The sequence below is a fragment of the Centroberyx affinis genome, unplaced genomic scaffold, assembly GCF_046629955.1.
Source record: "Centroberyx affinis isolate AG114_WGS23_722 - 3 ecotype Tasmania unplaced genomic scaffold, CSIRO-AGI_Caff_v1 ptg003691l_1, whole genome shotgun sequence".
Classification (NCBI taxonomy): domain Eukaryota; kingdom Metazoa; phylum Chordata; class Actinopteri; order Beryciformes; family Berycidae; genus Centroberyx; species Centroberyx affinis.
This window is the reverse complement of record NW_027281586.1, coordinates 76,460-92,982: the sequence shown is the minus strand read 5'-3', so window position 1 is coordinate 92,982 and position 16,523 is coordinate 76,460. Positions and strand designations below refer to the sequence as shown.

At 42.3% G+C, this 16,523-nt stretch overlaps 1 protein-coding gene across 1 annotated transcript in view; it reads left to right on the top strand.

Annotated features, from left to right (window-relative positions):
- Nucleotides 1-242: 242 nt before the first annotated feature.
- Nucleotides 243-16,523, top strand: part of LOC139661995 (ephrin type-A receptor 5-like) — a gene marked incomplete at its 5' end in the record, with an annotated part of 52,730 nt that continues 36,449 nt past the window's right edge. The window contains 2 exons of the mRNA XM_071540596.1: nt 243-398; nt 1,344-1,682. Of these exons, the coding sequence (XP_071396697.1) occupies nt 243-398; nt 1,344-1,682 (495 nt within the window). The remainder of the gene's footprint in view (nt 399-1,343; nt 1,683-16,523) is intronic.

The window sequence follows — 16,523 nt, the reverse complement described above, 5'->3', positions numbered from 1 at the left end:
ACAAGGTGCAACTGCAAAGGGAACTTTATTCTAGCATCCTTTTCCAAAAAAAAAAAAAAACTAACAATGCTTTCCTCCTTTTTTCTCTCTTTTTTCCCCCTCTGTTCACCTCTCTCCCCTTTACCACCCCCCTCCCCCCCCTTTCCCATTCACGTCTTCTCAAATCATCTCATCTCTTCTTTATCCAACACCTTACCGCCCCCCACTCCATCCGGCCCCCCCCTTCCCTTCCCTCCCCTCAGTCTGCAAGGCGGGGTTTTACCGTTCCCTGTTGCAGTCCTCGGCCTGCAGTAAGTGTCCGCCCCACAGTGTGGCCCGGCAGACAGGCGCCACGGCGTGCAGCTGTGAGGAAGGATACTACAAGACTGACTCAGATCCTCCCAATATGGCCTGCACACGTGAGAACTGCAATTCCTCCATAAATAATATCACACATGCAACAGTTAACAGGATGTGACTGTAATCGCTGTGGCGCTCCAGGAGTCGTAACACCTCTGGTTTTTAAAACATAGGCTAAAAACATAAGTTGTCGCAGTAAAATGGGTCCTGGTGGTAAAAGCAATTTTTAACCTACTTTCCATAATTTGAAGCCCATCTGTGCACTGCTGAAGACTCTTAATCAGTCCACCATACAAATCCTAAAATGGGATTATGTTTTTGAATGGGCAGAGCAATGTTCTGGATACAAGGATCTATTAATTGTGTTGAAGATTTTAAAGATCAATCTAATTTGCTCATGATTCTGGAATAAATAATTTTCCATTCTGAAGAGAAAGGAGAAATTGGCAAACACTGTTTTTCCCTTTTTGACTACAAAATTGATTACACTCTTATATTGGTCATTATTGATACACTTCATTGTTTCAGTGGTCCTATATTAGCTAGGGCTGCAACTAACGATTATTTTCATTGTCGATTAATCTGTCGACTATTTTCTCGATTAATCGATTAGTTGTTTGGTCTATAAAATGTCAGAAAATGGTGAAAAATGACGATGTCGAGTTTACTGTCATAGAGGAGTAATGAAACCAGAAAATGTTCACATTTAAGAATCTGGAATCAGAGAATTTTGACTTATTTTTCTTAAAGAATTACTCCAACCAATTAATCGATTATCAAAATAGTTGGCGATTAATTTAATAGATGACAACTAATCGATTAATCGATTAATCGATTAATCGTTGCAGCTCTAACATTAACTCTATAGACATGTCTTTGGAATGTTTTGTTGTTTTAAGTATAACTTTGTGTATCAAGATATCGTTGTATGATATTGATGTGTGTGTGTGTGTGTGTGTGTGTTCGTTTCTCTCCTTCCCCCCTCCCCCCCCCTCCTCTCTCAGGTCCCCCCACCGCTCCGCGCAACGCCATCTCCAATGTCAACGAGACCAGCGTTTTCCTGGAGTGGTCCGTTCCCATGGAGACGGGCGGCAGGAAGGACGTGCGCTACAACATCCTGTGCAGGCGGGTCTTGCCGGACGGCCGGGGCTTGGAGGAGTGCGGCCCCAACGTGCGTTTCCTGCCGCGCCGCGTCGGCCTGGCCAACACCTCGGTGATGGTGGCCGACCTGCAGTCACACACCAACTACAGCTTCCTGCTGGAGGCGGTCAACGGCGTGTCGGAGCTCGCCAAGGAGCACGCGAAGCAGTATGTGTCGCTCAATGTGACCACCAATCAGGCAGGTAGGTGGTGCCGATTCTGTCACGGCTAACACTGCATGTCGGGCGGACAGGCGAGTAGAATTAATGAGGGATGGATTTCTGTCTGTCGGTTTGATATGGAGTGTCACATCACTTCATAGAAAAAAAGGAGAAGAAGAAACGGACTATACAGTATAAATTAAATAAGAAACTGGTCCTGGAAAACCTCCAGTCATCCCAGTGTTACACCAGGCTCTCTCCGTTTTATCTTTGTTTTGGTCGGACCGCTGTGTCTGTGATTGCCACCATATTTTTTCCCAAAACGAACGTAGGAACTCTAGGACTCTAATTGGCCGAATGGACGGTGACGAATCTGTCCGTCCAGAAACAACTGTCTGTCCGTCAAAACCAGTGGTGGAAAGTAACTAAGTACATTTACTCAAGTACTGTACTTAAGTACAATTTTGAGGTACATGTACTTTACACCAAGACGCTTAAAAACATACCTTTTTAATCTTGCTTTTAATTGACACTTATTCTTTTTTCCTTTGTACTTTTTTATTCTCCTTGTTTTTATTTTCTTTGTTTTTATTGTTTGTCTTTACTCTGTAAAGCACTTTGAGTTACATTTGTATGAAAGGTGCTTTATAAATAAATGTATCATTATTATTACTTTACTTCCATTTTATGCTACTTTGTACTTATACTCCACTACATGTTAGAGGGAAATATTGTACTTTTTACTCCATTACATTTATTTCACAGCTATAGTTACTAGTTACTTTTCAGATCAATATTTTATATTTAAAACATTTGATCATCTTTGTAAAATAACTATAAAATAGCATTGTTATAGATTAGACTACCCAAAAGTATAGCTAAATTGTTAAGATTAGCTTCACGTTGACATCTTTAAAATGCTGCTTACATGTACATGTATGTCAATAAATCAGTATTAATATTCCAATAATTAATGAAAAATATAACTCTCTAAATGGGGACAGTTTGCATAATGAGTACGTTTACTTTGATACTCTAAGTACATTTTGCTGCCAATACTTATGTACTTTTACTTAAGTAAGATTTTGAATGCAGGACTTTTACTTGTAATGGAGTATCTTTACATTGTTGTATTGCTACTTTTACTTAAGTAAAAGATCTCAGTACTTCTTCCACCACTGGTCAAAACAGATGGAAATCTGACAGACGGAGCATCATCAGTCCTGTCCGGACAACAGACAGTTCTCAGTGAAATTGCATTGAAATTGAACAGAGACACAATGTATCAGTGTGGCTGGAGCTTTATCTGTCAAATCACAATTGAGCCCCATGAGCTCACCAATCAACACCAGAGCTGTCACTTTTCTTTCTTCCAGAATTCAAAATTATACAGAAATTCCCAACAGAAGATGAGCTTGATGTTTAAAAAAAAAAAAAAATCAGATATCATTTAGTCATGACTCTTTCCCTCTTATTGAAACTGCCGCAGACCCACCTGTGCATCGGATTCCCAGTGTGAATATCTTGGTATGGAAACAAAGACGCCAGATGATCAAATTATCACAGTATTTGTCAACAAATCTGGCGCCGTATTAATTTTCACCCGATGCGTCATCCCCGCAGTGACTTGAGAGAACATTGCACAGTGGAAAGCTTTTTTGTTTTCGCTTTTGAATCAAGATATTTCATTGGGAAAGCAGCTTGCTCCCCACAATTAGGCGATACATTTCATCAGCGAGGTTCGGAGGAGTGTGAGCCATAATGATGCTTTTCTAAAGCTCTTGATTTGCAAGGCTGTGTTGCGGTTTGTGTGGGCAACGTCTTGGGTGGTAGCAGGTGTTGTTCTGCACGCTTATCAACAATGCTGAATCAAGCCAATGACATGCAAGTTGACATGCTAATTTTGAGCTGTGGTAGTTTTGATCAAATTTGTAGCAAACGACTCCTACTGATGTCTTTTTTTTATTCAAACTAGCCACTCTTAGCGTAGCTGCCTGCTGGAAATATTTATCATCTGCCAGTTTGAGCTTGGAAATCTGGGTGGGGGTTTAGTAATGCTCTTCCTTCACTAAGCAGCTTTGATGAACCCTTGAGCAAGGCACTGTGAGTGTGTGAATGCAACTTCTCCCCATTGCTGTAAATAGGAATGTATTCTTAGTCAGCTTGTCTTTTTTAAATGAGGTTTAAAAAGCATATCTACTCTTGGCAACCCAGTTTATGTTTACAGGAGGCATGTGCTTTTGTGTTTTATTTGCTTGCAATAAAACAGATAAATAGATTAATAGATTAGAATAGAAGATTAGAATAGAAATAGGAAATAGATTAATATCCCCTTCCCATCTGAAGGGAAGGGTAGAGAAAAACTGTTTTGGAAGCGAGTGTTTATTCCTCTTAGTGGAACAGATGGCTCACTGACAGACAAGGAGTAGTAAGAAGTAGTAGTAGTACTAGGGGTGTGTGTGTGTGTGTGTGTGTGTGTGTGTGTGTGAGAGTGAGAGAGAGATAGGGAGACAGACGGAGACACACACACACAAGAAAGTTCACTGAGAAGTTCTGTTGGCCAGCAGAGTGAGAGGCCAGAACAAAATGAGCTCTGAATTTTGTTTCAACTTCTTATAGAGGAAGTCAAACAGATGATAGAAATAATTTAAATATGGGTGCCTGACTGTATTAGGAAATATAAGTAATCAAAAAAGCAAAAAGAAGCAAAATGAAAGAAGAAGAAGTATCATCATCTCCAGAAATCAAGGTGACTTCAGAAGAAGGGGACTAAAGCTGAAGTCATGCCTGGTCGCTCGACAGTTGTCTCTCATCAAAAATTACACATTTTTGACTGAAAAAGTTGTCGCAGGCCATTATTTTCACTGTTGCGTACACCATCGCAAAAAAAGTGCAGTGTGCAGTCGCGCAGTGTGATTGGATAGTTCGTTGCCATGGCAATGCTCACCACTTCCTTGCTTCCTTGAAAACGTAAACAATCCGAGACAAACATGGAAGGAATAGAAGAAAGGCCGGCAAGAAGGAGAAGTGAGAAAATATCTTCACTTACATGACTCGACAATATCGAGATGTACAAATGGCTGCCAACTCTTGGCAACAAACCCGACAGCGTCTCGTTACCATGGAGATGACAGAACCCTCCGCATACATCTTCATCAAGGTATAAATGCGGGACATGGTGTTACATAATGTCTTTTATCCAGAGACAACTGTCGAGAGTGTCGAACGACCAAGCATAAATTATACTGGTAACACTTTAGATTAGGGTAAACATATTAACTATTAATTAGATTCTTATTAACATGCATAATACATTGTTTATTAACATGCATATTAGTAGTGTATTGGTTCATTATTAGTCATTTCAAACCACTTATTTGCACTTTATGAAGCCTAATTAAGGGAGAATAAGTATTCTTGTGATACTAGCACCTTCTAAGCCCCATATTGAGCAAAGAAGCATACTAAATTCATGTTCAACAATTTCCTTAATGAATGCTATAAGCACTAATTAAGAGCCTGTTAATGGGCTATACCTGTAGAATACGATGCAGAATAAGGTGGTTTGAAATGACTAATAATGAACCAATATACTACAAATATGCCTGTTAATAAGCAGCTTATTAATGGTTAATATGTGTTCCTTAATCTAAAGTGTTACCAGGCTGAACTGGCCATTTTATAAATCTCTGCTCTCTAGATCTGCTAACACACAAGATACAAAGGTTGTGGTAATGAGGATCCACACAAGTGCAAGACTGTATTCTTATTACTGAAAGAGACTAGCTGTAACATTTTAAAATATATTATTTAGTCTTTGCAACTTGCTAGCAAAATAAGCCAGTTTTTGACAGTTAAAGTTAGCTTTGAAGTTGCCATAGAAACAAAGACAACCCTGGAGTGCAGGCAAATAGAAATGTCCTGCCAACTATAAAAGTGAGAGCACAAGAAAGAGGCACGGAGAAAACATAATGGCAACCAATCAAGTGGAACTTTATATGGATGTACTTTATGTACTGTGTACTTGGTGTGAAAGATGTCCTCATCTTCCACACGCCTGCTGTAAAGACTTGGAGAGAGGTGATATGCAGGTGCTAAACATGTAGGCAGAGAGCGTATTCTTCTCCAGCACAGGAAAAGAGCTGGCCCAATCAAATGAGCAAACCAGTTATGAAAGAACCTTTCCTCAGATGAGAGAGGAGATACAGAGAGAGAGAAAGGACAGGAAAGACCACTGACACCAATGTGGACACACAGGACTCTGAGGAGGAGGAAGACGGGAAACTCTTAGAGGCCCCAGCAGGCCTTCCTCATCCTCATCCAGCCTCACTGTCCATCACCTGTGAGAGAGCCTGGTCCTGCTCGAGGTGGACTACATCGAGTTTAGAGAAAGCACCCAGACCAGACTCACTGAGCTAGCCTGGTTCCAGACTCCTGAATTGCGTCTCACCCACTTTTCAGAGTTTGTCAAGAGATTCAGAGAGTCTGGTGTTGCCCTCTCCCAACGGCTTGTTCTCGCTCGGAGAAACAATTGAGCCAATCAGCACCTTTGCTGGCAGGACTAAAGTTGGAACCGTTTGTGAGACGGTTTTCCATTGGTGTTTTGGCAGAATAGATTTGCTTAACCAACACATTGTCTTTGCAAATATGATATTTTTGTCAAAATTGACTGACATTCTTGGTGCAGTTGGTAAATGTCTGGCTAACCATGGACGCTAACTGGCTGCAGCATCAGTGTGACTGAAGTAATGTCAGAGCGGCTGGATACGTCAGTCACTATTGATTGGTTCAGACATGTCAGTCACTATTGATTGGTTCAGACATGTCAGTCACTAGTGATTGGCTCAGATACGTCAGTCACTAGTGATTGGCTCAGATACGTCTGTCACTAGTGTTTGGTTCGAGGAAAATCAACCCGCCCACACAGAAAACGGCTAACTGGGAGGAAATCCCAGGCTGAATAATAGAGTGGGAATGAAATGGACATTCAGTCTGAATATCAGGCTATCACTGAGCTGAACTCCATCTAAACTCTGAGCGGAGCTTCAGCTGATAAAGAGACACCCAGCAGGCCATTGGTAAGATGACAGAGAACAAGACCCTCAAAGACCTGATGGTCAAGGTGAAGGAAGAAGCACAACTCCCAGGACATAAGAAGAGCCTGCATAACTTCCACCTCTACTGACTCAGCCTCTCCAGATGCCCAAACAGTCCTCCTCATGGACTCCAGCGGGAAATACATTGACATGCAACGTCTTTTTTTCCCTGGACAACAAGTGACCTACAGACGATGCCAAAACGCAAGCCATGCACTTGAACAACTAAAAGAAGAGACACTCGGCAGCCCCCAGTGTGTTTGTCACACACACACACACGGGTACAGATGACCTCCACAGCCCGCAGCGAGACACAGCGAGGCAATCACCAGGGTGGCAGAGAGAGCCGACATTTAATTTCCATGACGCAAGAGTGGATATCTCAGCCCCTTCTCTCATGTAGAGACACCCTGCATCATGTCATTCGTTACATTAATATGGAGAACTTACTTAATATCTATAGTATTGAACTTGCCCAACAATTAGAACAATCCAAAGCTCATGGTCCCACTCTGCTAGACACAGAAGTAAAATCCCTGTTGTTTGCAGGTGATTTGGTACTGCTGTCAACCACAGAAGAAGGTTTACAAAAGAGATTATGTGCAATTAGAGGAAAAATCCAATTTGGTTGTTGAAAAAGTTGTCGCAGGCCATTATTTTCACTTTTGCGTACACCATCGCAAAAAGTGCAGTGTGCAGTCGTGCAGTGTGATTGGATAGTTCGTTGCCATGACAACGCTCACCGCTTCCTTGCTTCCGTGAAAACGTAAACAATCCGAGACAAACATGGAAGGAATAGAGGAAAGTGAGAAAATATCTTCACTTGCATGACTCGACAATATCGAGATGTACAAATGGCTGCCAACTCTTGGCAACAAACCCGACAGCGTCTCGTTACCATGGAGATGACAGAACCCTCCGCATACATCTTCATCAAGGTATAAATGCGGGACATGGTGTTAGATAATGTCTTTTATCCAGAGACAACTGTCGAGAGTGTCGAACGACCAAGCATAAATTATACTGGTAACACTTTAGATTAGGGTAAACATATTAACTATTAATTAGATTCTTATTAACATGCGTAATACGTTGTTTATTAAAATGCATATTAGTAGTTCATTCATCAGTGGTTCATTATTAGTCATTTCAAACCACTTATTTGCACTTTATGAAGCCTAATTAAGGGAGAATAAGTATTCTTGTGATACTAGCATCTTCTAAGCCCCATACTGATTTTTGGTTGTTGAGTTATAAATAATCAATACTCAAAAATTTGCCATGATACAAAGTCTTGAAATGCCAAGAGCTGAGCAATTAGAAGTTTCCATTCAGCTTCATTCAGTCGACCTAACCAAGCTTCAGAACAGTCCTCAGTTCAACCAAATTCTAACAAAACAAAGAAGAAAATATGAACCAAGTTGGAGAGAATTATCACAATCCCGTAGCAAACTGAAAACGTATTTGGCCCTAAACAGACTGTACATGACGGCAGACGACCTGACCATCATGACTGATAAAAACTGAGGAAAACCTTGACAAAATACAGACTCAGTGAGCTCAGCCTGGCTGTAGAAACGGGCAGATCTGGCTGCCCAGAGAGGACAGGCTGTGCTCACTCTGCTCCCAAAGAGAGCTGGAGACAGAGATGCACTTGATCTTGCATTGCACTAATTATGCAGGAATCACAAACCCTCAAATTCAAAAAAACAAAAAAAAAAGGAGAGTGTACTACTATTGCAGTCAAATATGTCTAGTCATGCCATAGCTTCACTCAGAGAGAACCACTGACAATGTAAAAAAGAAAACAAAAATGCATGATCAATACGTTTGAGAATACAAAATGTATGTATTTAGATTAATTGGATGATTTATAATTGATTGTCTGAGTTATTAATTTGATGACATCTGAGACGGCTTGCCCATCACAATTTCACAAGCCGTACATCCAAATTATATTATTTGCACTTTGTAATGAAATTTTTAAATTGTTGTTTACATTCTAGCAGCCAATGGCATCGCTAGAAAGATTTGTGTCTCAGAAATAAACAGAATTCTGCACAGTCAGACTATTTTGTCACTGAACTTTTATTTATTACATCGTATCGTGGTTGTATCGAATCTTGAACCCCATATCGTGTATCGAATCGTGTCATGAGATAAATATAGTCCCATCCCTAACTGTATTGTACATAGAGAGAGAGATAGAGAGAGATAGAGAGAGAGGGAGTGAGAGAGGAGCAGATGGCTCTCTGACAGTAGAGAGTACTGTTGGCCCTGTTTAACCTGTTGTCACTGTGGCTGCCAGCAGCCAGCAGATTGAGTGGATTACACCAGACTCCAGAACGCACATTCAGTTTATTGGAGTTCTAGCTGGATTAAAGTTAGCCAGTCACTGGACCAAATGGAGATTAAGGATTACATTAGATTACACGGGGTCAGTAGAATCACAGACAAATAAAACGTGCCGGTCTGTGGGATGGATTGTGGCACAGTTTGGCATTATGACTGGTTTTCTACACTATTTAGTGAAGTGCACTGAATGACTGATGAGATACAATTTACTTGTAAGACTCTGTGAAGGACTTCAAGCAATATTCCACTTAGTATTAGCATGGGAGTTTATTTAACCCCCATGTTAAAACTAAGTTGACTAGTGCTTTAAATGGTGGCAAATGTATTTAGGCAACAGATAATGGCAGTGGTGCATTTGCTGTCAGTTTACAAAACTGAAATGAAACATGCTGTACTCAATTAGACATCAAAAAAGATTAGATGAAAAAGATAATACGAAATATATTAGCCTCTGTTCTGTCTTCAGCCATGCTTAAAAAACCCCAAAAAAACCTCAACTTCAAACACTTGCTCTTTCTTTGTCTCTGACTCTCATCTTCTGTGTATCTCTCTCTCTGTCTGCCTCTTTCTGTCTCTCTGCCTTCCTCTGTTGCTTTCTTGTCTCTCTCTGTCTCACTATGTCCGTCTCTATTTCCGTCTCCGTTTTCTCTTTTTTGTCTCTGGGTAGAAGGACTTGTCATAGGGGATGCACGATTAATCATATATGATTATGTATCATGAAATTTTATTTTTCCCTCGGAGCCCTGTTTGTACCAAGTGAAATACTCTTGCTTACATGCAGGGATATATTCACACTAAGTGCTGTGGTCAATCACTGTCATCGAGTGCGAAAGTGTGCAGCAGGAGAGATAAGTAGCATAGTGCTTCAACTTTAGATTAGCATTCTTGGTAACACCCCGTGTTTCTCCATAATATTAACTCTTTCTCCCACTGTGCTTATTTCTCCTTCTTCTTCTTTCTGCACTTCAGAGCAATTTCCATGAATGCCTGAAAAATGGTGGAAAATAGTTAATATGAACTGTCATTCCAAAATCCCATATATCCTTCGGGGGAAAAAGTTGTTACCTGAGGTTTACTGCTTCGTTGATTGTTAAATGAAACTTTAATGATCCCCGTGGGGAAATTGGGTTGTTGCAGCAGCAGAGAGAAGAATATAGATACGAATAGAACAAATTGAAACAGAGTATTGAAGATAATGCAACAAATGAGTACGAAACATGCAGAGAATAATACAACAGATAAATAAACAAAGTGTTGATAGATTTACAGATTAGAAGCAGATGTGCCTGTGTGCATTGTTGGCTCTTCCCATTATCTGGTATATAGATGGAAGAACATAAGTGCAGAAATGTGTGCTGACCTGCAGATGTGATTTGTAATCTGTGCACATATCAAGCTACAGCAACATTTCTTTTTACAGTCACTCTAAGTACTAGGTATTTACTAGATAAATGTATGGCAAGAATAGTAAATTTCCAAGTAAATAAATACTTAAATCACAGCTGAAATACTTAAAAACACCTCTGGTATTACTCATCAGTTCAAGCATTAGGATGGCTACAGCCTAGTCTATTACCCATAAATTTAAGGATCAATATTGTAGGTACTGAAGGTTTATATTAGCATTCATCCCAGTTTGTTTACTTTCCATTAATTAAATCAATACTAAACTATGAAATGGTTTCTATGTAAGTTGTGGGTATTATATCCTCACACAAAGTCTGACAGACCACATAGTTTACCTATAGTGTCATTGTATATTTTCTTAAATACTGGTTCATTTACAGGTCTGCATAAGTTTAGTATTCTGACATGATCTCTGCTGAATGGCTACCTTATATGAATCGGTGTATTACTAAGACATGCCTTCAAAATTTTCATGGATGAGCTAGCTAAACATTTGTCTCTAGCTGTGGATGGTGTGGTGTGTTCACTAGCTTACTAACAAACGGAAACGGCTTTGAAGTATTTCTAGCTGTTGAAATGTGACATTTGTTTTAGATTTGGGCTAGAGCTGTTATCCTAAATCTGCAAGAACTATAATGTACAATGCAGTTATTTGAACAAAAGATTAACACTAGAGGTGCTTCTAAGTAATTCAACTGTGATTTCTAACTGATTACCTACTTAGCTACAGAGTTACAAGTGAAAGTAGAATATATAAAAGAAATACAGTATGCAGTGATCATATGTACAGGTCAAGGTGTAGAAGGTGAAGAGAGTGAACAAGAAAAGCAAATATATAAACAATACAGATGATTAGATCCTTTAAAAAAAACACTTTTTGTAAATGAAATGCTCAAGAGCGCTAACAACATGGAACAATTGTCAGCTTTCTTTTCATGCAATCATTTTGTCAGAGTAAATGACACTTTTTTTTTCAAATGGGAGGACAGCTCCTTTTGGAATTAAACTCTTCATATGGTGATTCAAGATCTAAAAACAAAGAATAAAATGATATAATGTTCCCAAAGATCAAGACAACTAATTGAGCAAAATAATCAGGATAATCATTTTAATCATAATCCTGCAGCCGTAACTTGTCATCAAAGTAATGAGCTGTCTAACGCGCTCTGATCCTGCCTCACCTTCATATCAATGTGAGCTGTAATTACTCATTAAGAGCCCTCAGCAGCCGTGAGTGTGTGTTTGACTGTGAGGGGAAAGAGGCGAAAAAGAGATACGGAGACAGATCTACAGAGGAATGGGGGGCGAGAGGGAGAGTTACACAGGCGGAGAGAGAGAGCGGGAGTCAGGGGGTCTGCCGTTTGATGTGTGGGAAGTGTCGCACTCGATAAGGGACCCGTGAAATAGGTGATTTCACGGTGTCCCTGTGAAGCCCTGCTGAATAATAAAGTGTTGGTACTCGTGAGGAGGGGATGGGGAGAGGTGGGAGGCAGGAGGACAGTAGACGAGGGAAAGACAGAACAAGAGGACAGATGTTGGTTTGGTGAGAGGCAGGGAGCTGGGGAGGGAAGGGGAGGACAAACTGGGGATGAGAAACATTGGAGAGAGACGAGATGGGAAAAGGAAGGAGGAGAAAGGAAGAAACCTCTTTACAAAGTGGCTGATGTATTCCGCTTCATCTTAGTAGGGTATAGATTGGTTCTTACCATTGGCAGCAGTGTTAAAAAGCCAACTTTCTGTCTCCTCCAACTCTGTCTGCGATCACGTAGTTTATGTTTCAACATAGATTAAAACACAATACAGGTGCTGTCATTGACATATGTTTCTGTTTCTGTTGCACGACTGAACCACTATAAAAAAAAGTGTTTTGATCAAGGGTCACACAATGCTAACTGACTAACAAAGGCTAACGGTAATTTCTGTGCTGTTAGCACAGATATGTCAGTGCCTGTATTGTAGTGAAACACAGAATATGTGATCACAGACAGAAAGTTTGCATCTTAGCATTGCTGGTAATGGTGAGATCTGATCTATTCCCTGCAGAAGTACGTCAGCCATGTTGGTGAAAAAGGGTATATGGTGAAGAAGTGGAAAATAAGAAAGAAAAGGGTGAAAAAGGGGTAAAGAGAGTTGACATCACCTCAACTTTTTGGAGTGATCGTTGTGGTGTTGTGGCGCATGGTCCAGCTTTGAATGGCTGTAATCAACTTCTCTGTCATTTCGCACTTGCCAGGCTGAACTATTACTCGTGAAAGAAAATCACACCTGTAGGGAAACAAGGAATCACGGAAATCTTACTGGTCGTTGACAGCTGATGGCCACCAAAAGTTTATCCATGACCAACTTTTCTCAGCTGGGAAAGCTTGTTGACCGGCCACACATTGACCAAGTTTCCCTGGTTGCAGTTCTATAGGAAATGAATGGACTTCTGGTGAGTTCAGGTTTTGCTCCCAGTGTGAAGGCAGGAATTGGAGATATTCTTGGGAGACGGTGTGTGTGTGTGTTATGCAGGGGGGTAGAGATTGGGGTGAGAGTAAAATGTTTTTCAGAGTCTCAGTGCCTGTACAACACTTTAGAGCCGGTCACGGACGGTTTCAAAGCTACTGGCCCTACAAGGCCTCCCAGCTGTAGACAAATATCTGTAATTGCACGGTCAATGCTCCTCTACATTGTTTTTGCTGTTGTTGACTGTTAATCAAATGTGGGGTGAAACAGTGTCAGTCGGGCGGTGAGAAGAAGTGCGCACAGCCAGGCGTGTCTTCGCTTCGCTTCGCTTTTGTACCGAGCGTAGATGACAAGAGTTGTAGACACACAGATATGTCACAGTGTCGTTGTAGGAGAACCTGTGCGTTTGTGCTGAAATTAGGAATTACACCGAGACCAGCGGGTAAGTGTGAGGCACAGAGAGAAATGGGAGGAGAGAGATAATAAGACTGGAGCTGGAGGTGAAAGGGAGAGAAGACGCAGGGAGAGAGAAAGTGTAGGAAAGAGGCTGATGATGGGGCATGAGAGAATTATCTCAACAGTGATGGCTCGTGGGTAAAATTGGCCCCCATCGCTGTCTGTCTGACAGCTGGGACGGGACCCATGTTTCACCAAGCTCCTCCCCAATGACTCCTCAAATTTGAGCGTGTCTCAGACACCTCTTATTTAGTAAAGTAATACTGTTTTTCTTGCAGACATTTTGACCTAGCATGTCTTGGAGACAGATCACGATAACGCTATCTGATGTTAGCTGAGTAGCTGACTAGCTCGCTAGCTAACTTAGCTGGTTAGCACTTCTAGCAGGTAGCCTAATACAGTGTTTAAAGCCCTGAAGAAGACCTACAGTGGTCGAAACATGTTGGCCTTTTTAATGATTTAGCCACTACAATAAAGGCTTTTTAAATATATCCCTCCTCGTGGTTATATGTTTATATTTGGAGTGCCTGGATTGTCCTTTTGTTTGTAGCACTCTTTTTTTCCCCGTTTTCCAAGAGCACCTGACACATTTTTGATCCTAGTTTGACAATATAGAGCAACCAGTCAGTTTTTTTTTTTTCTAGCCTAATACAGTGTTGAGCAACAGGCAAAGGCTTACCAGATATTCCCAGTACACCTCTGGTATGATCCCACACTGACGCTTTATGATCAGTGTTGCTGTAACGAAAATTTCTCCACCGGCACTTTCTCCATCTTTTGTTGTTGTTATGGGAAACAGCCAGCCTCCTACGTAGCATGAAACCCAGCCTCTTCTTCCCCGTGATTGGTTGGCTGAGGAAAAAAGTGGTTCACGTCACACTGTGCTTTTTCTGAAATCTTTCAACTTTTGAAAGCGCTTTGCTCTGCCAAAAAAGCCGCCGGGCGCAGTGTGACTGTAACGTGTACGTGTGAATTCAGCCTTATATTTTGACCGTGGCTGTCACCGTCGCTGAGGGATGAAGAAGTCAGTTTACTGCTTTGGTTGGGCCAAAAACGAGAGGAGAGATTGGTAGGTGGAGGAATGTGAGACGGAGAAAGGTGACCCAAATGTAGGCACAGCATATATAGGAGAGGCACTTCAGGGTGAGAGGGTGACACACAGCAGAGGAGAGCAGGCAGGTGGGATGCTAGAGAGATGAGAACAGCTCTGATACTTTACAAGCTTAATTAAGCCATCTCTCTCTCTCTCTCTCTTCTCCCTCTCTCTCTCTCTCTCTCTGTCTCTCTCTCCATCTCTATCTTTTTCCCGCCGTCCTCCGAGGGTATCTAAAGGATAATAAAACGGATAGTTGTTGAAGGTCTGTATTGATTTTTTTTGGTGATGGTTTCGGATAGATAGGGGCTTGAGAGGTTTATGTTCTGCGCTGTGATAACACTGCTCTTATCTGGGGCCGGAGTTGTTACACTGGAGGGGCCTCGCTCGCCCACTCGACCGCTTTCAACAACGCTTTCTCTAACCTCGTGGAGTGGAATACCTCACCGCTCCAGATCGATGGCGAAACTGACCAAAAAAAATGACCAGATACGTTTCAAGGCAGGATGTGTGTATCGGTGCGTGCTGTGTGTGTGCGTCACCGTATTCGGGCGGAGTCGAGGCGCTCATTAGCAGAATACAGTAGAGCAGGCACAGGGAAGTGTCTAAACCAGGAAGTGTGAACCAGGAAGTGTGATCGCACCGTCATTCCTGTTGCTAACAGGGAAGTGTTGCTGGCGCCCTTCACTGGCTCACTTATTAGACTTCTACCCACTTTCTGCCTGTCGCTCTCTCTCTCTCTTTCATTACATCGCTCTCACTTTAAAAAAAAAAAAAAAAAATCCATCAACTCTCAACCCATCAACTCTTGTCTTTCATCTACCTCCTTTAGCACCCTTTCTCTCTCTCTCTCCCCATTTCCTCCCTTTCTCTCTCTCGCCATTGCCTCCCTTTCTCTCTCTCGCCATTGCCTCCCTTTCTCTCTCTCTCCCCATCGCCTCCCTTTCTCTCTCTCCATAACCCCCTTTCTCTCTCTCCCCATCACCCTCCTTTCACTCTCTCTCCATCATCTCCCTTTCTCTCTCTCCCATCACCCTCTCTTTCTCTCTTTGTCCATCACCCTCCTTTCTCTCTCTCTCCATCACCTCCCTTTCTGTCTCTCCCATCACCTCCCTCCCTCCCTTTCTCTCTCTCCTCATCACCCCCCTTTCTCTCTCTTTCCCCATCACCTTCCTTTCTCTCTCTCCCCATCACCCTCCTTTCTGTCTCTCCCATCACCTCCCTTTCTCTCTCTCTATCACCTCCCTTTCTCTCTCTCTCCCCATTGCCTCTCTTTCTCTCTCTTGCCTTTGCCTCCCTTTCTCTCTCTCTCCCCATCGCCTCCCTTTCTCTCTCTCTCCATAACCCCCTTTCTCTGTCTCCCCATCACCCTCCTTTCACTCTCTCTCCATCACCTCCCTTTCTCTCTCTCCCATCACCCTCTCTTTCTCTCTTTGTCCATCACCCTCCTTTCTCTCTCTCTCCATCACCTCCCTTTCTGTCTCTCCCATCACCTCCCTCCCTCCCTTTCTCTCTCTCCTCATCACCCCCCTTTCTCTCTCTTTCCCCATCACCTTCCTTTCTCTCTCTCCCCATCACCCTCCTTTCTGTCTCTCCCATCACCTCCCTTTCTCTCTCTCTATCACCTCCCTTTCTCTCCCTCTCCCCACCACCTCTCTTTCTCTCTTTGTCCATCACCCCCTTTCTCTCTCTCCCCATCACCTCCCTTTCTCTCTGTTCCCATCGCCTCCCTTTCTCTCTCTCTCTCTCTCTCTCTTTCCCCATTCCTTCCCTTTCTGTCTCTCCCTGTCACCCTCCTTTCTCTCTCTCCCAATCACCCCCTCTTTCTCTCTCCCCATCACCCCCCTTTCTCTCTCTCCATCACCTCCCTTTCTCTCTCCCCATCACCTCCCTTTCTCTCTTTTTCCCATCACCTCCCTTTCTGTCTCCCCATCACCCCCCTTTCTCTCTCTCTATCACCTCCCTTTCTCTCTCCCCATCACCCCCCTTTCTCTCTTTTTCCCATCACCTCCCATTCTGTCTCCCCATCAC